This window comes from Asparagus officinalis, chromosome 10, assembly GCF_001876935.1.
Source record: "Asparagus officinalis chromosome 10, Aspof.V1, whole genome shotgun sequence".
Lineage (NCBI taxonomy): Eukaryota > Viridiplantae > Streptophyta > Magnoliopsida > Asparagales > Asparagaceae > Asparagus > Asparagus officinalis.
In genome coordinates, this window is record NC_033803.1 from 34194372 (window position 1) to 34218489 (window position 24118).

At 38.2% G+C, this 24118-nt stretch overlaps 1 protein-coding gene across 3 annotated transcripts in view; it reads right to left on the bottom strand.

Moving 5' to 3' along the window:
* Positions 1-22776, bottom strand: part of LOC109824959 (bidirectional sugar transporter SWEET1a) — a 24813-nt gene extending 2037 nt beyond the window's left edge. The window contains exons 1-6 of one of the 3 annotated variants that reach the window (XM_020391599.1): positions 22690-22751; positions 22510-22554; positions 22354-22390; positions 21146-21241; positions 20131-20410; positions 15926-16045 (exon numbers count right to left, since the gene is read on the bottom strand). In XM_020391599.1, coding sequence (XP_020247188.1) covers positions 15926-16045; positions 20131-20410; positions 21146-21241; positions 22354-22390; positions 22510-22546 — 570 coding nt within the window. In that variant the 5' untranslated portion in view covers positions 22547-22554; positions 22690-22751. The other 2 variants (XM_020391601.1, XM_020391600.1) reach the window with 2 other exon arrangements.

Consider the following 24118-nt stretch of genomic DNA (forward strand, 5'->3'; position numbering starts at 1 on the left):
ACGGGTGCAAATAATACCCTTTCTTAGTGATGGCTCGATTCTCCGGCGAGACTGAGATCCCTAAATTCGAACTCACCGGCAATCTATTGAAAGGATCAGAGCTTAAAGGAGTGACATGACTCAGCATAAGCTTGGGGAAATCAAGGACGCTCGGAGACAGACTCTCCGGCTGCCAGCGAGTAGTGAAGGCGGTGGCAGAGGGGATCAAGGGGCTGATCATCTTGAGGTTCTTCATGCTGCTACATCGCTCGTAGAGCTTGAAAGCTGGCTTCTTGTTTGATTTCGAGACTGGAGGGATGGGGTTTTTTAGGGGAGTAGGGACAAAACTAGAACTGTGGGTCTTGGCAGTAGTCTCTGCGGTTTCTGTTGTTGGCCTTCTTGTTTTGATGATGTTTAACAAACAATTTACTTCTAATGTTGTTTGTCTAGTGTTTGTGTTTTCGTATTTATTCTAGGCAAACAACGAGTTGGAGGTTGGATGGATTGCGCCATAACGATCATATCAAATGGAGGTTGGCGGTATAGTAGGTGAAGCTTTGTACAATTCAAGTTAAAGATCGAAGTTCAAGCTTCATCCGTAAGATTACCAAGTCAAGCTATTGAAGATCAAGATCAAGCTTGGGTAATTTAGTTTAGGAGTTTATATTATGTGTGTTAGTACCTTAAGCTCAATATAATATTATACACACACATTATATTGGTTTTCATATAGTGTATACATAAGTTTTGGTTTCTATGCATATATATAGTTATATACATACATACATGTGTTTTGGGTTTTTATGTTTATATATATGAAATTACATATTTCATACTCTATTGTGTTTTAGTATTTAGTGCATAGAATATGCAATTTTATGAAAATATTGTATTCTCAGTTTATTGACTTAATAACAATCATATACATCTTCTATTAATTCTACAAAATCATTTTGTATTGTTTTAAAACATGGTTAAGCTAAAATGTCAAAACTCATATGTTCACATTTTCATGTTTTGGACTATTTTGCAAAATGATGATATTTCTCATTTGGGAAGTCCTTTTAGAAAACCAGTTTTTGTAACATGTGTATTATCACGTCTACAATCATTTTTCAAAGTTTCATAATTTTTGGAATTAATTTGGTATTTTTAAACAGGGTTTTAAGGTCAAAAAAACTATTTTCAAAACCTGTATTTTCAATATATCAGTTCTCGGTCGACCGCCACGGTCGACCGTGCCTGGTTCTTTTCCTGAGTGGGCAGTAGCAACTTTCACGGTCGACCATCACCGTTAGCCTGTAAGTTCCCACGGTCGACCGTAGCTTTCTCTGGATATTTTCTCAGTTTTGGTTTTGCCTCGCGGTCGACCGCGAGTTTCCCACGGTCGACCACCGCACTGTCTTTTCATTCCCAACAGCTATTTTCCTGCAGCTATTGTTTGGGGCTTTTTGGTCTTTTGTTTGCGGTTTTTGGCTGAGGCTTTGGGAGGCTATAAATACCCCCATTGATCTCAGTTCTAAACTAACTAATGAGAGTGTTTTAAATAAGTTTTAAACAAGGGTTTAAGTGTGTTTAGTGTCTGTTTTGTTTGTGAAGAAGTTTTCTCAAGTGGAGGAGATCATCTATTGTTTGGGCTTCAATCTCCATCTCTCCATTTTGTTATTCAGAGAAGAATCTCTAAACTCATATCTAGCTATTTATACGTTTGATTTATATTTCCATAAGCTAGTATTTGTATTGAGTTTAGATTTGATTTGATTTTCTCATTGCTTATACACACAACCATTGAGCTTATTGTATTTACATACATTATATAATTAGGTTGTAGGGAGTTGTAACAATTGAGAGTGAGCTACATTGAGTTCTTATCTATTGAGGAGAACATATTTGTTATTACATTGTGAGTGTTGTAAGGTTTTCGGTGAGCTAAAAAACCGAGTGTGTTATGAAGTTTTCAGTAAACTAGAAAACCGAGTGTGGGGAGTGAATGTTGATCGGTGAGCGTTGAAAGCCAACATTGTGAAGTGATTGTGAACGTTGATCGGTGAACGTTAAAAACCGACATTGTGAGGTGTAAACGTTATTCGGGTGAGCATAGAAAACCTGGTTGTGATAGTGGATTTCTCCCCGGGAGTAGGGAGCGGAGACGTAGGACGGAAGGTCCGAACTCCGTGATCATTTGAGTGTGTTTTAGTTTGTCATTGGCGCATTTGCTTTTGCATTTATCTTATATCGCCAATTGTGCATTGCTCATTTATTTCATCCATTATCTTGTTTATGTTTATTTTACCATTGTGTTAGTTTATATATCCTTGCATATATTTTTATTATATAGGATATATCTCATTGTTCATATTGCTTATCCTAGCTCATATATCTTATTGTATTTCATACTTTCTAGGATAACTTGTTAATTAATTTTAATTGGTATAAAATCGGATTAGATTAGCATAAGACCCTAATCACCCCCCCTCTAGGGTCTAACAATTGGTATTAGAGCTTGGTGCTATTTGATTTAAGGTCTAATCGCCATGAGTTAAAGATCAAAGTTATCTTTTTGTGCTAATCTTGTTTTGATTGTATTTGTATATTGATTACATATTTTTATAAATTATGGATATGAATGATGCATCTTGTTTAGGCTATGATTCTAGTATTGCTCCTAAATTTAATGTTTTTCCTTATGCTTAATGGTGTTTTAGATTCAAAATATTTGTTCAATCTAAAAATATTAATTTATGGGAAGTCATTGATTGTGCTTATATTGTGCTCACATTGGAGAAAGCTAAGTGGAATAAAAATGATAAAAGATTATTATTATGAACAAGCTCTTGTTGGAATTCTTACATAATACATTTGATTCATCTTTGTCTAACAAGTTTGTTCATTTTGATAGTGCTTACACTTTATGAAAATCTATTGAAGCACATCAAGGGGACTTGGAGGTGATCTGACAAGCCTTGGAGGATCCGACTTCAAGTTCATATGGAGCATCATGCACACGACCACTAGGCGATAGCCCTAGTGATGTTTGCGAGTTCGAAACCACTAATGATTTATCTAGTGATGAACTTGCTTGTGCTAGTGAAAAATAGTTACATGCCTATAACATATTATATAAAAAATTTATTGATTTGCAAAGCAAGCATGAAGATTTAAAATCCGATCATGAGAAGTTAGCTTCCAAATTTGATATTATTTCTCAAGAAAGTATTGCTCTTCAAGAAAACAATGATATGTTAAATTTGGAAAATAATAATTTAAAATTGAATATTGCTAACTTGACTCATGACAAAAATAATGCCATGTTAGAAGTAAAGAACATAAAAAATGATACTGCTTCTTTTATAAATGACTATTTATTTTCTACTTCTAATGTAAATGCATATGTGCCAAATGATGAGTTGAATGTTGTTAAAAATCGCATTTCATTTTTAGACTCAACTCTTAATACATGCATTGATAACCATAAGAAACTTGGACAAGTGTGCTAAACTTAGTGTTACAAAATCACCTACACACTATGCACACTTGTATAGTAAAATTTACAAATGCTCAATTTGCGATCGTAAATGTCACATTGCTAAATTTTGTTATTATGCACGCAAATCTTCTAAGGTTAATGCTTATTGTACATCTCATAAGGCTTCTTCATCACACACATATGTACATGTACACACTCATAAAGTTCATCATAAGCATGCTCATGTGTTTAAATGTGATATATGTGATCGTTTTGGTCACTTGGCAAAATATTGTTTTGATTAAAAAAAATCTCATTTGTCAAATGTTTCTAGTAGACCACATATTTTTAAATGTGATGTTTGTGGTAGATTTGACCATTTCGTGAAGTTTTGTTATGATTTGAAAAAATATTCAAACTTGCCAAATTTTTCAAGTAAACCACCTTTGTTTAATGGTGTTTTTCATTTGCAATACAATTTAAAAGAAAAATCTTTATTTGCAAATGATTCCCGTGCACGAGCTAAAGGTCCACAAAAACAAATGGATCTTTTTCATTGCACAAATTGCAATAGGAAGGGTCATTTGTAAGATTATTGTTTTAACCGTGTTAGTGCACCATATGCACCCAAGAGGGTTCATAACCCTAGGGGTTTGAGCTTAAAAGATAGGGGTCATGTCCCTAAATCTCTTGGTACCAAGAATTCTTGGGTACCAAAACAAATTTAATTTTTAAAACCAAGTATTTTAGTGTTTTTCTTTTTCTTTTTCTTGGTTTTGAAAAACGTGTTCTAAACTTTTTATATGAAAACAATTTTTTAATTGATCAAATCTTTTGTTTTCATGATTATTTGTTTCGATTTTGATGAGCGGTTTGTGTTCATATAACCCTCCGAATTTATTGGGTGTTATTCCCAAATCTTGTTTACCGGATGCTAAAATGTTTATATGTGTTGATACTAGCTCAAGAGCTAGATATAATTGCCTCTGTTGATTTTTTTTAAAAATCAATGATGTTTTGGTTTTATGATTTAAATTTTGATTTATGATTTCATTTGATTGATTTGTTTTCATTTGAAAACATTTTGCATGATTCTCATGCTCTTTTTCTTTTGATTTCATAAATCTACCTTTACACATGGTTTTTATGTTCTTTGATATGAGACACTATTTTTCATATTGATATATTCATATGTGTTCTCATTATCTTTTTCGTATGTGAGGAGTGTTTAGCATATTTTCCATCTATGCTTGCTCACATATATTTGCCATGATCCTCATTGCATACATTCTTTAAAACATTTTTTGATAGGGGGAGCAATCACTATACTTGTTGTAGGCGTCTAAAAATACCTATGGGTGTCCGTACACGACTCGAGACAGAGAGAAGATGATAAACATCGCTATTAGAGTCGCAGGAGCTTGTTTGACAATGACAAACACATGAAGTGAGTCGACGGGTCATACGAAGCAACGGAACTTCGGAATAACGGAAACGAGAGCTGATCGGGAGCCCCACGTCATTTACAAAAGGCGGAGCACCCCTCGTGTCCTATTTATTCCACATATGATTCAATTATGGGAACCTGTAGATCTCCTCGTTGGCTTTCCAACGCATCTTGAATCGCCTCATTCCGAGGTCGGATGAGTGAGTTAAGGTTGTTACAGTACCCACGGGTCGGAATTCTGCTACAGTAGAGGGTCGGAATTCTGCTGCAGTAGCGGGTCGGAATTCTGCTACAGTAATTTGACCGCACAAAGAAGTGAAGTTTTGAGTATGCTGCGATTTGAATCTGAAAAATCTCAAAACATAAAAGTTGTAGATCTCTTCGTTAGCTTTCCAACGCATCTTGAATCAGCCTAATCGGAGGTCGTACAAAAGAGTTATGACTAAAATACCGTAGATATCTCAAACTGACCCGCGCTACAGTAACAGCGGGTCGGAATTTTCCGACCCGCGCTACAGTAACAGTGGGTCGGAATTTTCCGACCCGTGCTATAGTAACAGCGGGTCGGAATTTTCTGACCCGCGCTACAGTAACCGCGGGTCGGAATTTTCCGACCCGCGCAGTAACAGCGGGTCGGAATTTTCTGACCCGCGCTACAGTAACCGCGGGTCGGAATTTTCCGACCCGCGCTACAGTAACCGCGGGTCGGATTTTTTCTGCGCGCGCTGTTTCGACCCCAGTTCGGTTTTTGACGGTTTTTTTCGGGATTTGGTCGTTCCTGAGCATCCAAACTGACTTGATATCATCCCCTAGCATGGTTAATCAGTTATTCCGACGCCCGTTCCCGTCCGTCCCTTGAGATTAGGCTTGGTCTTAATCTCGAGAAGAGCCCTGATTTCGCTTGGTCGATTTCAGCGCTTCAAATCAAATACTTCCTCGGCGAAGGCGAAGCCTAGCCGAATTTTCCATCAACCGGATCCAGATCTAAGGCGGTCCACGGATAAACCCCGGCACAGGCAAAGATCCCACGCAAGCAGAAGACCGATAAACGATCTCTGCGTTTGTTTTGACGAGAGTTGTAACTTTTGTTTTCATTGTGTAAAGATCTTATAAAAAGATTATCTTTTTGTTTTCATTGTAGATAGCAATGAAAATAACAATTTTCGACGCAAACAAACTTGCGACCACAGTGGGAGCCAACAGCTTCACTGTCGGAGCTGTCGTGTCGCAACCTCGGATCTGCATCCCGGTTGAAGAAGTGGTCGAATACGAGTTCGACCAACTGAAGTTCGAGGAATATCTGTCGTCCTCCTCCTCCAGATCCTCCGCCTCTCGCAAGCGAAGGAAGATCAACGCCCCCGTTGTTGCGGTAGCTGAACCTTGCAACGCCCTTCCGGCCTCCAATGAGTCCGGATCTACAGATTTGAACTCCTCCTCAATCAAGGAGTTGAGTACAGAAGGCGCGCCTATTTTATCGAAGAGAACTCGTCAAAGACAGCGCCAACGCTGTGCGCGCCAACTCGCTAGAGCCTTGGAGTCAATTGACGGGATCCGTTACGAGGCGGATCTGAAAATTAGGCAACGCCAAGCAGCCCAACAGCGGACAGATGTCCTCCCCTCCAAACCAATAGCAAATGAATGGGTCCAAATCAAAAAGATCCGTTCAACTTTGGAGGAGCGAATTCAAAAGCGCTGCGCGCTTGCGCGCACGCGAATTCTTGTGTAAAAAGCACAAAAGATGCAGAAGAAGGACATAGTCAAGAAACAACCAAGAATGCATCAAACTTGGAGGCCAAAATCCAAAACGGCAGCCGAAAAGATTGAGAATCGCGGGTCACTTGAATCCGACCCGCCGGCGCGCGGGTCACTTCAATCCGACCCGCCGGCGCGCGGGTCACTTCAATCCGACCCGTCGGCACGCGGGTCACTTCAATCTGACCCGCCAATTTGCAGGTCACTCCAATCCGACCCGCCAAAACGCGGGTCACTCCAATCCGACCCGTCAGCCAATTTGCAGGTCACTCCAATCCGACCCGCCGATTCGCAGGTCACTCCAATCCGACCCGCCGACCTTCCAAATCGCAGGTCACTTGGATCCGACCTTCCAAATCGCAGGTCACTTGGATCCGACCTTCCAAATCGCAGGTCACTTGGATCCGACCTTCCACTTTGCAGGTCGTTTGGATCCGACCTTCCACTTTGCAGGTCACTTGGATCCGACCTTCCACTTTGCAGGTCACTTGGATCCGACCTTCCAAATCACGGGTCACTTGAATCCGACCCTCCAACCCGTCGGTCACTTAATTCTGACCCGCGCCAGGGTCGAGACAGAAGACGTTCTGCACCGGTTACGTTGATGCCTTCGAGTTTCGCACCTCTGGTGGAGCCCCATGATAATATGGATTTTTCCCGATTCAAGGTGAGGATAGTTGATCGCCTAGGTCCTTTGCACGAGGATCGAGGCAAAGTTTTGATCGAAGGACACTTGGGTCCGATGATTGAACCCCGAGCGACTCATCGAGCTGGGGGTCGCACACGCCCTCGCAACAATTTCAAACCTTCTCATAAAGGAAAAACTCCAATTTCCGCCTGCCTGGGGGTGTGTATCCAAAACCAAGAGCCTGTTGAGATCCTGCGCTCCCAAAAGCGTAGTTCTAAACACGTGACTCTTAAGAATGATAATAAAACGGCAAATCCCCTGAAAGAAACGTATTCATCTGACGATGACAACGTTATACCAGGGGAGTCATATCAATACACGATGGGTTAATGTATTCATCTGACGATGACAACATTATGCTAGGGGAGTCATGTCAACACACGATAGGTTGCTCCGGTCATCTGATCGATGAGTTGTACTATCGGGCTGGGGGTATGAACGAGTCTCGGAAGAGATATGCCCGAGAAACCAAATCTCACTACCCGTGCGCCGAACTAATCAGGACAATATTATCAGCGTGCAGTTGCCCCAAGACCGCTCCGCAGAGGGTCTCCGTATTCGAGAGGATCTCCAACGGAATGACTAAGTCCAAACCAAAGCGTCTCTATAAAAAGAGATCGGTTGTTCAAGGTGACGAACTCCCGGAAGTCACAATAAATATGGCTGATAAGGGAAAGTCGATTCGACCTTCTAGCTCTGACCCGCTTATATCTCATCGTCTAACCCGATTGCGATCAGGGACCACTAGACGCAGGGTCTCCCAAAGAATGCAGAGAGGGTTATCCTCGGACGATGAATCATCGGATGCTAACTCTGTAGTCGCTTCTGACAATACGGTATCTAGCCCAGGGCAATCCTGCGAAGTGTTTATGATTAACACCGAAGAAGCAACTAAAATGGTTGAGGATGCTCTAGCCAAGCAGAAGCAAGCATTTAAATTCGAAATAGAAATGGCTATGCAGCGGATGAAGGAAGAGCACGACCGACAGATTCGGGCTCTTTCCAATCAAATGGGCGAATCCAGCCGTCGCAACGCTGCTAACCAAGTAGGTAGCGATTCAGATGTGGATGAACGCCTTAATGCTGATAACCCTCTCGTTGACCAAAACGCTGGGGGTGGCCCCACTAAAGACGACAACGCTGGGGGTGGCCCCGTTATTCCTCTTAAGAATCGTCCAAAGCCCGATACGAGCGAGGATGAGAAAATGAAAGATCGCTTCCGGAATAAAGCAATGAACTGCCGGGATCCGATCACGGAGGACTTCATCCTCCAGACATGTCATAACAACCTATCTATTGAGATATTGGAAGTTATGGGAGTCGCACCGTCTAACACTTGGAAAGACTTGAAGGTGCGCGGTGAACAAGCCGAACGCTTCCTCCGAAGGAAGAAGGCCGAGAGGAGCCAACCGACGGCCAATCCTCCGAACTCAAACTTTGCCTCCCGTGGTAAGGGCAAGGCACCTGCAGCTGCTGTTAGTACAAATCAAACGTCACAACAGCAATGCCGAAGGCAGCAAAAGACTTCGGACCCGAGACTCCAAAAAGAGTATTCTTTCAAGGACGAGGACGTTCCAGCCATCTTCGAATCTCTCCTTGAAAACAACAAGATTAAGCTTCCACCCATCACAAATCAGGAGGAAGCTGATAACATTTTGGATCCAAAGTATTGTGCATACCACAGAAGGATCCTTCATCCCACCAAGGCTTGCTTCGCTCTTAAGAATAGTCTTCAAACCTTGGTTGAAGCCGGCGTTATATCGCTCAATTAAACCGAATGAAGACTCCGACAAGTATAAGAGTATAAACTGCTTCTCAATACTCCGAAGAGTATACGAGTATAAACTGCTTCTTAATCCTCCAATCGGTATATGAGGTTAAACTGCTCCCTGATACTCCAATAGGTATATGAGTCTAAACTGTTTCCTACCGTTGATGGGAAGTTCCTGGAGAATGTTACGCTAATATTCTTAAGGATAACCCGGTCATGTAACGGAGTACAAAGTCAGACCCAGTTCCAAGAAAGAAGCTGGGGGTGGATGATTCATGTAATGGGAAGTTCCCAGAAGAACGCTATATGTAATTTTCTTAGGGATAACCCGATAATTACGAACAAGGTGATAAACACTAAACCCCCACTATGATTTGTACTCCCACTCTCACTGTCTACCTGGTCAAACCTTCCTATAGTTAGGGCCACAACCAAAGTCCCCTCTCGATTCCTTCCATGAACGAGAGGACCACTTTCCAAACCTCCCACTTTCACTGCTTCCTTAGTCAAACCTATAAAAGTTAGGGCCACAACCAGATTCTCCTCTCGATTCCTTTCATGAACGAGAGGTCCACTTTCAATTGAGCAATCAAACCTATAAAAGTTAGGATTGTCTCCAACTTTACTTAGTCAAACCTGCAGATAGTTAGGACTAAGATTGAGTTATCCTTTTCGATAAACGAAAGACTTTCATCTTTTCCTTTTTCCACCAAACCTATAAAAGTTAGGGTCGAAATTGGGCTTTCTACTCAATAAATGAGGGACTCTTTTTGGATCGTAAAAGTTAGGGTCGAAATTGGGCTTTCTCCTCAATAAATGAGGGACTCTTTTTGGATCGAATGACCAATCCTATAAAAGTTAGGGTCGTTTGAATCTTTCCGATTCTCAGAGTGGAGATCCCACTCTTAGTTTCATCATTTCGGATTCTGAGGGTGGAGATCCCACCTTGAGTTTCCTTTCCAACTGGAGATAGAATATTAAATTCTTCCTCTTCAGTGCCGGGAGATAGAATATAAAATTCTTCCTCTTCTATTTTCCAGTCTGTCTTTACCCTGAGAAAAGACACAATTCTCAAATCCTAAATAGAGATAAGCCTACGCCTAACACGCGTTGCCGGTTTAGTCTTTCACCGATTGAAAAAGACACCAGAATCCAGTCTGGGGCATTTTATCCCGAAGCCTAAGTAGGGATAAGTCAACGCTTAACCCGCGTTGCTGGGTGGTTCGTTCCCGTAAAAATGACCGAGTCTACGTATTCAGCATCGTAGCAACAAAAATCCATGCCTTTTATGCATGGGGAATTTTATCCCGAATCCTGAGCAGGGATAAGTCAACGCCTAACACGCGTTGCCGGTTAGTCTTTTGCCGTGAAAAGGACAAAAGTCCACATATTGGACATTGTGGCAGGTCGTTATTCATAATGCCAAAATCTGTGCTTCACACGCGCGGGGAATTTTATCTCGAACCCTAAGTAGGGATAAGTCAACGCCTAACTCGCGTTGCCGGTTTAGTCTTTCACCGATTGAAGAAGACACCAGAATTCCAATCTGGGGACTTTTATCCCGAAGCCTAAGTAGGGATAGGTCAGCGTCTAATACACGTTGTCGGGTAGCCTATTCCCGTAACAATGGCGAAGTCTACGTATTCAATATCGTAGCATCAAGTCTAAGGGAGTTCATTCCTTTAGCACAACGTCACGTGCGGAACGGACTTAAACAATCCGCATGCAAGCCCGATTCAAACGGTAATCGGTAAAGGCACGCCAAATCCGTTGAAGGCTGAGGGTTTGCCAAAAACCTTAAAGTCTACGTCTGATACACGTCGCTGTTTAGTCTTTTCACAGGAGAAAGACGAAGTCTACGTATTCAATATCGTAGCACTAAAAGAGTTAACTCTTTTAGCATAACGTTACATGCGGAACGGACTTAAACAATCCGCATGCTAGCCCGACTCAAACGGTAGTCGGTAAAGGCTTATCAAACCCGTTGATGGCTGAGAATTTGCCAAAAATTCTATAAATGCGAGTCATTGACGTATCAGCTTCATTAGTTGGTCTCATGACTTGAACATCCAACAAACTTCAGGATAAGATCCACACGTGCAGATGAATCAGCTTTAATAGTTGGTCCTGCAGCCCAACATTCGGGACCGTCACGCTCCAATGCCTTAAGAGCTTAAACTGTATAGACTCCAGCAAACGTACGAGTATAAACTGTGTTAACGCCGGTCAACGCGTTACAGTAAAGATCGATGCCGGTCAACGCATCAGCAATTTCGCCAAAATAAGGCAAAAGATGATTCCAAGGATTTCAGTTACAATCAGATATGAATTCCCGACAGAGAGGATCAGTTCAAAGTCAGCTCAATGACACGAGCTAAGTTCAGAAAGTTACACACCAATCTCAGTTCAAGATTTCGACAGCGGTCAGACGATAAACGCAGCGCCGAAAGAACTTCACCTATTCGACGAAACAATGAATAGATTGAAGACTGAAGAAGTTAAGAATTGAGATAGTTCAAGGTCACTCTACGAAATTGAGGAGATGGCCTATCTTATCCAAAGCATTCCAGACTCCTCTATAAAAGAATGAGTCTGAAATACTTTGGAGGGGGTATCTGTAGGCGTCTAAAAATACCTATGGGTGTCCGTACACGACTCGAGACAGAGAGAAGATGATAAACATCGCTATTAGAGTCGCAGGAGCTCGTTTGACAATGACAAACACATGAAGTGAGTTGACGGGTCATACGAAGCAACGGAACTTTGGAATAACGGAAACGAGAGCTGATCGGGAGCCCCACGTCATTTACGAAAGGCGGAGCACCCCTCGTGTCCTATTTATTCCACATATGATTCAATTATGGGAGCCTGTAGATCTCCTCGTCGGCTTTCCAACGCATCTTGAATCGCCTCATTCCGAGGTCGGATGAGTGAGTTAAGACTGTTACAGTACCCACGGGTCGGAATTCTGCTACAGTAGCGGGTCGGAATTCTGCTACAGTAATTTGACCGCACAAAGAAGTGAAGTTTTGACTATGCTGCGATTTGAATCTGAAAAATCTCAAAACATAAAAGTTGTAGATCTCTTCGTTAGCTTTCCAACGCATCTTGAATCAGCCTAATCGGAGGTCGTACGAAAGAGTTATGACCAAAATACCGCAGATATCTCAAACTGACCCGCGCTACAGTAACAGCGGGTCGGAATTTTCCGACCCGCGCTACAGTAACCGCGGGTCGGAATTTTCCGACCCGTGCTACAGTAACCACGGGTCGGAATTTTCCGACCCGCGCTACAGTAACCGCGGGTCGGATTTTTCCTGCGCGCTGTTTCGATCCCAGTTCGGTTTTTGACGGTTTTTCTCGGGATTTGGTCGTTCCTGAGCATCCAAACTGACTTGATATCATCCCCTAGCATGGTTAATCAGTTATTAACTGAAGATAGAGCCAAATCACTTGTTCTCATCCAAATAACCGCTTCTGAAGCTTATAAATACGAGCTCGGGTGCTCATTTCTGAGGGGCGATTGATTATCAAGACAAGGAGGTGCTGTCGGATTGTAGAGTCAAAGGAGCACGAATTTCAGCGGGGGTTGACAGATCTTGGCGAGTTCTTCGGCATAAAGAAGGAGAGTTCGAGAGATCCGACGCCCGTTCCCGTCCGTCCCTTGAGATTAGGCTTAGTCTTAATCTCGAGAAGAGCCCTGATTTCGCTTGGTCGATTTCAGCGCTTCAAATCAAATACTTCCTCGGCGAAGGCAAAGCTCTGCCGAATTTTCTATCAACCGGATCCAGATCTAAGGCGGTCCACGGATAAACCCCGGCACAGGCAAAGATCCCACGCAAGCAGAAGACCGATAAACGATCTCTGCGTTTGTTTTGACGAGAGTTGTAACTTTTGTTTTCATTGTGTAAAGATCTTATAAAAAGATTATCTTTTTGTTTTCATTGTAACGACCGAAGTTGTAATGAATACCGCAATGAATACATTAACTTTCGACGCAAACACTTGTTTGATACTCACCTATGCTTATTAATTGGGGGAGCTTTCGCTCTCGTCATCCCTTTGTCCCCTTTTTGATGTTGTCAAAGGGGGAGAAATATTATGAGTATATTCTTTCTTGTTTATATGTATGATATATTATACATTGTATATTCATTTCCTTTCATGCATATATCCTTTTTGTAAATTATTTGTCAGCATCAAAAAGGGGAAGATTGTTGGTCTTCTTCTTTTGATGATGTTTAACAAATAATTTACTTCTAATATTGTTTGTCTAGTGTTTGTGTTTTTATATTTATTCTAGGCAAACAACGAGTTGGAGGTTGGATGGATTGCGCCATAACAATCATATCAAATGGAGGTTGGCGGAATATTAGGTGAAGCTTTGTACAATTCAAGTTGAAGATCCAAGTTCAAGCTTCATCGGCAAGATTACTAAGTCAAGCTATTGAAGATCAAGATCAAGCTTGGGTAATTTAGTTTAGAAGTTTATATTATGTGTGTTAGTACCTTAAGCTCAATATAATATTATATACACACATTATATTGGTTTTCATATAGTGTATACATAAGTTTTGATTTCTATGCATATATATAGTTATATATATATATATATGGTTAAGCTAAAATGTCAAAATTCATATGTTCACATTTTCATGTTTTGGACTATTTTGCAAAATGATGATATTTCTCATTTGGGAAGTCCTTTTAGAAAACCAGTTTTTGTAGCATGTGTATTATCATGTCTACAATCATTTCCCAAAGTTTCATAATTTTTAGAATTAATTTGATATTTTTAAACAGGATTTTAATGTCATAAAAATTGTTTTCAAAACCTATATTTTCAATATATCAGTTCTCGGTCGACCGCCACGGTCGACCGCACCTGGTTCTTTTCCTGAGTGGGCAGCAGCAACTTTCACGGTCGACCGTGACGGTCGATCGTCAGCCTGTAAGTTCCCACGGTCGACCGCCACAGTCGACCGTAGCTTTCTCTAGATATTTTCTCAGTTTTGGTTTTGTCTCGCGGTCAACCGCGAGTTTCCCATGGTCGACCACCGCACTGTCTTTTCATTCCCAACGATTATTTTCTTGCAGCTGTTGTTTGGGGCTTTTTGGTCTTTTGTTTGGGGTTTTTAGTCGAGGCTTTGGGAGGCTATAAATACCCACATTGATCTCAGTTCTGAACTAACTAATGAGAGTGTTTTAAACAAGTTTTAAACAAGGATTTAAGTGTGTTCAGTATCTGTTTTGTTTGTGAAGAAGTTTTCTCAAGTGGAGGAGATCATCTTATTGTTTGGGCTTCAATCTCCATCTCTTCATTTTGTTATTCAGAGAAGAATCTCTAAACTCATATCTAGTTATTTATACGTTTGATTTACATTTCCATAAGCTAGTATTTGTATTGAGTTTAGATTTGATTTTATTTTCTCATTGCTTACACACACAACCATTGAGCTTATTGTATTTACATACATTGTATAATTAGGTTGTGGGGAGTTGTAACAATTGAGAGTGAGCTACATTGAGTTCTCATCTATTGAGGAGAACATATTTGTTATTATATTGTGAGTGTTGTAAGGTTTTCGGTGAGCTAAAAAACCGAGTGTGTTGTGAAGTTTTCGGTGAACTAGAAAACCGAGTGTGGGGAGTGAACGTTGATCGGTGAGCGTTAAAAACCGACATTGTGAAGTGATTGTGAACGTTAAAAACCGACATTGTGAGGTGTAAACGTTATTCAGGTGAGCGTAGAAAACCCGGTTGTGATAGTGGATTTCTTCCCGGGAGTGGGGAGCAGAGACGTAGGATGGAAGGTCCGAACTCCGTGATCATTTGAGTGTGTTTGAGTTGTCATTGGCGCATTTGCTTTTTGCATTTATCTTATATCGCCAATTGTGCATTGCTCATTTATTTCATCCATTATCTTGTTTATGTTTATTTCACCCTTGTGTTAGTTTATATATCATTGCATATATTTTTATCATATATGTTAGTTTATATATCATTGCATATATTTTTATCATATAGGATATATCTCATTGTTCATATTGCTTATCTTAGCTCATATATCTTGTTGTATGTTATACTTGCTAGGATAACTTGTTAATTAATTTTAATTGACATAAAATCGGATTAGATTAGCATAAGACCCTAATCACCCCCCCTCTATGGTCTAACACCTGTGAGCATTTGGACGACTTGTTTGAAGGATTGCGTGTCGGCTTGGATGAAGGTCGTTTGGTATGGATTAGGGTTTGGGTTAGAGTTTGATTTTGGGAGTTAGAGTAGGGAGGGATGCTAATGGTTGAGCTCCATTGTTGGAGCTCGTGCTGCTTGTTGAGCTGCTGTTGGGCGAGGTTGAAGCAGACGGGGGCTTCTGATCCCTGCAAGATTACCTAGCTAAAATCTCACTTGATTTGATGAGAGAGAAAGCCAAGGGAGAGAAACTGGGAGAGGGAGAGAGTGAGAAAGGGTATTATGGTCTTCACTTTTGGGTTTTGTGTTTTTGAGGCTCGGAGAATAATGAGTTTACTTTTGGGGTTTTGGGAGCGTTGAAAAAGTCTTGGGGGTGGGTGGAACACTTGTAAAAAAATTGGGGGAGGTAAGCAATTTTCCCTTTTTTATTACTAATTTACCCTCAAAGAGGAAGAACATTGTTTTTGACAAGTAGACCACCTGAGGATAAAGAAGCCAAAAAATTTCACTTCGTGGGGTCTATATGTAACAATAAAACTAGAGAGCTAGGTAGTAATTACATACTACAGATCGAGGTCTATCTGCAAATAACCCAAATTTGTAAACAAGAAAGATCAAATAAGTTACCGAGATGAATGGATCGTGTCCAAGAAGTCCATAGATGAACCATGAAGTTCCGCACAGGAATACAAATAAGGAAAGAAGGAATGGCATGTATTCCACACTTTTTGTTTGGACTACCAGCCTCTGTAAATAGTGGAAAAGAAGTATAAGTTTAAAATTTTAGGAAGGCAAATTACTGTATTTTTCATTAGAAGGAATACATAAATCTGTAACTCAAATAATTGAAAATGCTAAATATTTTAGATTGGAGTGGAGGACTGGTCCTTCTCTTTCCTGAAGAAAAAGGTGCTGAAAGGTGTTAAGTACTGCTGAATATGTGTGTGGTTATCTGCACTTTACCCTAAGTGGGGGGTATTAATAGTAGATTCATAGGCAACAATCAGAAAAATACTTCACATTTTTATTTAACAAATCCAAATATGTAAAAGATTTTTTAAGGAGAAACTGACAGCGGTTTGGATACAAATAATGGCAGGGGAGAGGAATGGTTCAACTAAACCCAAGGGAAGGGGATGATACGGGACGGAACAAAATAGAAAAAATGGTGTNAATTTGTGTTTGTCTAGGAGGCTTAGTCAAGTAGAACTCAAAATTAGAACTAGGATAACTTTTAGAATACATTTTTATAGCATTAGTCAAGTAGAACTAGTACTAGGATAAAATTATACAGTGTTAGTCAATTAAAACTGGATAAAAAGTAGATTAATTAGGATAATAGTAAAAAGTTATCCAACTTTTGTCAAGTTCATATAGAAAAGAGAGTGTTCTAGGCTCCCAAATTGTCCTAAGTTTTAACCTAGAAGTAGATGGTAAAAAACTAGAACTTTCTTATTTGCTTTTTTATTTTTCATATTTTATTTCTCCATCATCTTCAAACTACACGACAATATTAGATCACATCTCTTCTTACCTTTCTATTTAACATTTTTGTATTTTTTATTAAATATCAGAATGGTATAATTATTTAAATTTAAAAATTACAACATTCATCTTTTGTTAAAAATTACTTAAAATTAAGAGATAACAGAATGATGTCTAGCATGTCAAAAAAGAAAGGAAAAAAAGAAAAAAACTTTGTTTTTAATTTGTATCACAATAATGATTCCAAAAAATAAAAAAAGTTAGAAATTATTATAATAATAGTATCTTATAGTCTATCCAATAGTTCTTCAAGATTAATTAACACTAAAATAAATAATAATTATTATTAATAGCAAGTTTTAAAATATATAAATAGTAGTCGTATCATCAAAATGCATGACTTATATGCTTATTGATTATTGAAAATTATCCTTAATTATACTAATAATTGTCCCAATATATATCTCGTTTTAAAAAATTACTCTCGATTATCCCAACTAAAATATCCCACTTCAAAAAATTATCTTATACTAAAAATTGTTCCACGTCTATAAAAAATATTCCAGTTGACTAACACCCTCTTAATTAAACCCTCATGACTAATATACCCTTTTGAAGAAAATGTACATGTAAATGTTCTTTTTTTTTTACTTTAAGGACAATTTTGGAGTAGTGAAAAATTTCCATTTAAACTTTATCCCTCTTCTCCTAATCCGTCCACTCTAGGAGGTTTAGGAAAGTGAATGAATTTGCTTGTTTTTAAAATTTCAAAATAAACACAACTTTTGGAGGGTTAACATCTTAACCTTCCCAATCCTTCCCCTCCTCTCTTTGAACAATGTTTTCAAACGCACCATTACTCTAAGGGCTAGATGAGTCTTAAACTGGGTTTAGATAAATTAATCCAGTGCAAACACCATTTATGATTCATAAATAAACCTGGCTTCTGTGGAGCTCTCAATCACTCTTTTCGATATTGAACTTATTGATGAGAACACCGGAATCATTGATAATAACTTTGTTTCCTAAAGAAGTTACACAGCACTTAAATACCTTATAGTTTTACTCCTTTAGCACTTATATACCCTCAATTATAGTTTGTAGCATTTATATACCCTTAGTTGGTCAAAATTGGCAATTTAATAACATATTTTTTGCAAACGTGAAAATTTTTATTCAAAAATTCCCATATAACATTCATTTGTTAATTTTGGAGTTTTCTAACCACCAATATTTATTAAATTACTATTAAACCAACCCAAATTCTAATATTTATTATACTAGAGCCCATCTGTTTTTCTCTTGTTCTATCTCTAATCTTGTATAGAATCACTTAAAAGAATACTATCTCCCATTTCCATGGCCAACATCTTTTGAAGATTTGCTACAATCTGTTGAGAAGTTATGTGGAAGTAGATGATATGTTTGGCATGCTTTTTATGGATCACTAGAAACAAAGTTTTGTTTGAACATATTAACTTCTCTTATAAGGCGATTATTAATCAGATTATATCTGGGTTGTATGATTGGTCAGGTGCTGGAAAAGAGGACTGGCTGCAAGACACTTATCTACGAGGTTGAATGATCATCCAATATCAAGAGCAAGTGTTTGAAGACAATGTTGCAATCTCTTTCAGTTATGCTTTTGGACTGTTTTTGTATATCTTTCAATATTCAACACTTTCGTATCTTTCTTTGTTGACTATAGAAAGTTTAATTTCTGCTAAGTATATGTATAGCTGGCTTTGGTTCTTACTTAAATCTATGTCAACGATGAATGACGACAATGCCCTCTCTTCATCTTCATGAATCTTTGTAAGAAGAAGGTTATACATCACTATTAGTAGAAATTCTATATTCTATCCTTCAACATTGGGACATAGTTCCTGTCCTTGATTTTGTAATTACATGATACTTTGATACTTTTTTTAATTAACAGGGATTAACCATTGTTTTTTCATCAAAAAAAATTCTAATTTTAAATGCATCATAATTCTATTTCAAAAATAGAATTTTAAAAGATTTAATAATGAATTCAACAAAATTAATAGAGAAATAATACCGGCGATTTCACCTGATCAGACTGAAATTCTTGCTTCAACACTCGATAAACTTCATCCTCAAGAAGTGTAAAGGTGGTGACAGGGAAGGGTAAACGGTGATGCAAGGAAGTGAAGCTCTGGTTCGTATATTGAGCCCGAAAGTCTTTCGACTTGGTCAGATTTGACCGAAGGTGGCTTATAAGGCGATTATTAATCAGATTATATCTGGGTTGTATGATTGGTCAGGTGCTGGAAAAGAGGACTGGCTGCAAGACACTTATCTACGAGGTTGAATGATCATCCAATATCAAGAGCAAGTGTTTGAAGACAATGTTGCAATCTCTTTCAGTTATGCTTTTGGACTGTTTTTGTATATCTTTCAATATTCAACACTTTCGTATCTTTCTTTGTTGACTATAGAAAGTTTAATTTCTGCTAAGTATATGTATAGCTGGCTTTGGTTCTTACTTAAATCTATGTCAACGATGAATGACGACAATGCCCTCTCTTCATCTTCATGAATCTTTGTAAGAAGAAGGTTATACATCACTATTAGTAGAAATTCTATATTCTATCCTTCAACATTGGGACATAGTTCCTGTCCTTGATTTTGTAATTACATGATACTTTGATACTTTTTTTAATTAACAGGGATTAACCATTGTTTTTTCATCAAAAAAAATTCTAATTTTAAATGCATCATAATTCTATTTCAAAAATAGAATTTTAAAAGATTTAATAATGAATTCAACAAAATTAATAGAGAAATAACTATAAGAATAGCATATAAATATTATATGGGAACTTTTGGATAAAAATTGTCATGTTTACAAAACGTAGGGCATCAATATGCTAATTTTGACCAACTCAGGGTATATAAATACTACGAAATACAACTTAGGGTATATAAGTGCTAATAGTGTGAAACTGTAAGGTATTTAAGTGCCATTTAGCCTAAATTAATCCGGTGCAAACACCATTTATGATTCATAAATAAACATGGCTTCTATGGAGCTCTCAATCACTCTTTTCGATACTGTACTTTTTGATGAGAACACTGGAACCATTGATAAGAACTTTGTTTTCTAAAGAAGTTGAATTAATTAAGAACTACGGCGCCAGCTGAGGACAGCCATGCACCACCTGTGTCGGTGTTCCCGAAGGCACCCCTCTCTACCAAATTAATCAAATTACTCCAATTTGTACTGTGTATTGTTACTAATGAATTAAATGGTGGATCACAGTACGGAACCAAACTGAAGCTTATGTCCATGTTAATTAATAGTGAAGGGAAGAGCTCCTTACCATGATAGATAATGGAGACGCATACATGCAAATAGAGAAGATTGTAGCTGCAAATCCACAGAAGAGCTTCCTTGTTTGGCCATGAAGAGCAAACACTGATATAAGTGCTACTGAAGCGAACACAGAGATCACCAGAGCGAGGAGTCCCATCATTTTTGCCCTCACTTTCTTCGGCGCAAAAATCAGAAATATCAGCACATACGTCGCCTCAATCAGGGCACCGGTGCCGTTGATTGTCGATACTAGGAGGTTATTTGGCGAAACAAATGGAAGCCCGTACCTTAAAAAAATATCAAATACTCACAATTAGGCTAGCTCGATCATTATACCCAGTCTCATGAAAAACATTCGGTTTTTACCTTCTCTGAACAGTCGGTACGTTGAAGCAATTCTCGCTTACGTATTATAATTTCTTCCCCGTATTATCGGTTTTTATCGCAAGTGCGTATTAATTAATATCAAATTTCAATTATTTAGAGTTAATTATAGGAAACCCCATAAAATTTTGGGGAGTTGCGGTGAACCCCCCTCAACTTTTTTTTAATACACTAAACCCCCCTGAATTTTAGGAGTTGCCGGCTTGCCGCGCATAACTCCCATGAACCGTTTTATTTCACTAATTTTTTTTAGTTCTTCTTCTTTTATCATGTGCTTACTACTAGTAATAAGTAAGAGTTAATGGTGCTAATATGAGGATTAAAAGATAAATTCTCCGGGAAGATTTAGTTAAGTAAAACAGTTTATTGGGGTTACATGCAGTAACTCCTAAATTTCAAGGGGTTTAGGGTAATAAAACAGTTTATGAGGTTACTGCAACCCCCAAAAGTTCATGGGGGGTTCTCTGTAAATAGCCCTTCAATTTATTGGCGTGCGGTTATAGTTTAGAGAGAGAAAAGAAATGCAAAGAAACTATGATGTGCTAAAGAAAATAAATACTGGTGTAATAAAATGTAGACGTGGGATTATATCAGAGAACAAGGTAGTTGATCAATAGCTGGAAGCCAAAAGCCTTTACCAAGCAGAGAGGAGACAGTTGAGCATGGTCATGTTGTAGGGGACCCCTGAAAATTCTTCAGTGGATCTGTTCTTTATAATCCTCCGAAAAGTTAATCTGGAAAGATAAATTGGAATATATAACCATTAGAATAACAAAAAAATGATGTTTTCTGTGGGATAACATTGGAATATTAATCATGATAATACCAAAGGAATTCTTCTCAAGGAAAATAAATCGGTGTCACATATACATTTGAGGGAGTATCTACCAACATCTAATTATTTCTCTGAAAGGAGGACCATTTTTGCAAATTGTCCTCAATTTCTCCATATATAATGGAAAAAAAGGCAAGATTGCAAAATACACGTTACGCTCAGCAGCGGAATAAAAGAGTGGAAAACCAGAATTTTTTTGAATAAACTTTATCGAAAATTTTAATTATTTTGACATAAAAGTTAGATACAACAGAAGAAAGCAATAAAACCTTAATTTCAAAATTTTCGGTTGGCACGAATAAAGTTAGGTAGTAGACCAACAAATTCAAAGAGTTTTCAGTTTAGGCTACAGGAAATATTTTTCTTTCCCAAAAAATACATATATTTTTATTTTCAGAAAATCAATATTGAGATGAAGGAAATTATTGTGTGAGGGGAGATATAGAGACGCAATCAGCAGGGGAATAAAATAATAAAAAATTTAATTTTTCTCCGAAATTATAATTATTTTGACAGATAAAGTGAGAAATTAGACCACAAATTAGAAAGAATTTAGAATTTGAAAAATAAAAACTCATTTTGCTTTTTCAAAACAGTTTTTAGTTTATTCAATGTCGAAGTGAATGGAAAACTGTTTGAAGTGAAAGAGTGGAAAAAGATTTCCATAAAGAGAATATGAGAGAGAGAGAGAGAGAGTCAATAAAATTTTTAGATCTTCAAAAAACTAATACGAACAAATAAATTTTGCTTTACAATCAGAGAGTGGATAAAAAAGGATTTAAACAATGAACACAATTGAGAGAAAAAGTCACGCTTGGGTAAAGAAAGGCTCGAACTCTCGACCGCAGGATGACTCATATTAGTAATGAGACCTACGCGCCAGCCGACTGTGCCACCAACCCGTGATCTTTAATTGATGATTAATTTATTTTTATCTCTACATTTAAATTTTCACAAAACAAAAGGAATTAGAAAAGAACGAACTGGCTTAAGACATGTGTACAGACTCACATGGGTGACAAGAAGAGGAAGAGAGCAGTAGCATTCCCTGTCAACAGATTTCATTTACAAAGAACCAACATCCATATTATCATCATCAGCTTCTAGCAAAATCAAACAAACACAATGAAGAAAATAGGAGGAGAAAAATTATAATAAATCACATACCGAAAATGCCGAAAACGAAATGCAGAACATGCTCCATACTTGCCTCTGATTGAGTTCAGGAAGTAGAAGGAGAACAGATATGAGAGCAAAGGACCAAGAGAAAGAGAAATTAATTATGCTCTTTGAAGAAAACCCGAGAAATAATGGAGAGCCAACAAACAAAGATGAGTAGGTACCCACTTTGGGAAGAAAACAGAAACCTCTGTTCCCCTTTGCTCTGCGTGTGTTTTTGGAATATAAAGGGAGGAGAGAGAAAGAGAGAGAGAGAGAGAGAGAGTTTTAGTCTTATCCAATTTTTTCAACGGCTACTAAATTACACAAGTTTGAGTTTATAACCGTCCATGATGACCTCTCTCTTTCTTTCTCTTCCCCATTTTGAAAAGAAAAATTAAGGACAAAATTTCAAAACAGACCTGTTTTGAAATTTATTCTAAAAAACAGACTTGTTTCCAACTTAATTTTAAAAACCAACCCAGTTGACTGAAACGAGGTCAGTTTTAAAAAAAATTCACAAACTTCACGGGAGTTCAACTTCCGTGAAGTTTTGTTATGAGAAAAAACTTCTTTGTGAACTTTTTTTTTTTTCAAAAAACGACTCAGTTTCAGTCAACTAGGTTGGTTTTTGAAATTAAGTTAGAAACAAGTCTTTTTTTGGGAATAAATTTCAAATCCGGTCTGTTTTGAAAATTGACAATTTAATTCTCAAGGAAACAAGAGAGTGAGAAGAGGAGAATATGACAGTATCCTCGGTGAATTTATCATTATGCCCCCTGTAAGTATCACTTCAACAAACACAATACACACGTGAAAGCATTAACTTTTGCTGAATTCATCTTTGATCGTATTAGACGCTGATTTTTGTTTGTTCTCTTACATGGACATCAAATTAGTCTGCAACATATGTTAGGCACTGACATCACCATTTGCTTCCATGCTTCTTTAGTGAAAATCAAACACCTGCAAAATGCTGCTACCGAAATCTAAATATGTCAACAACCAGTCAGATAACACATATTTGTGTTAACATGTCGAATGTTTCAGATCTAGATTTAAACAGTTGTGCTACAACAAATTCGAGAAAAGTACTCTAATCCATCAATGCATTGTTGAAGAATTGGTGGGGAAAGACAAGAAGACGACATGGAGATTAGTTTAGAATTTAACCTATGTCCACAAACAAAGGAAGAACAACATTCTGTAGTTGAACCTAAATCCGGTGCAGTATTTAACCCAAATTTTCATGGTAAATATATAGTTATTTTATCTCATGTAACATAACTCTATGCCAAAAAACATACGGAAATTATAAAACGCCCCATATCTTTATCTATTCCACTTCCGGCTAATAGGATTCCAGTTGTAGAATTCAAGAGGCATTACATTGTATATCCAAGCAAGGGGAGTCATATTATGGCTCTAATGTATGTTAGTGAAGAGTTCTGGATGTATTCTCATGAGCAGGGCTAGTATTAAGTGAATGTCCAGTCCATTGGGATAGTGTCCCATGTCAAAGACTCTAAACTAGATATTGGTCATATTTAGGTAAATTTAATAAATATATAGGTAAGTATGTCATGTAAGTAAAACTAGATGTCTAGATATCGAGTTT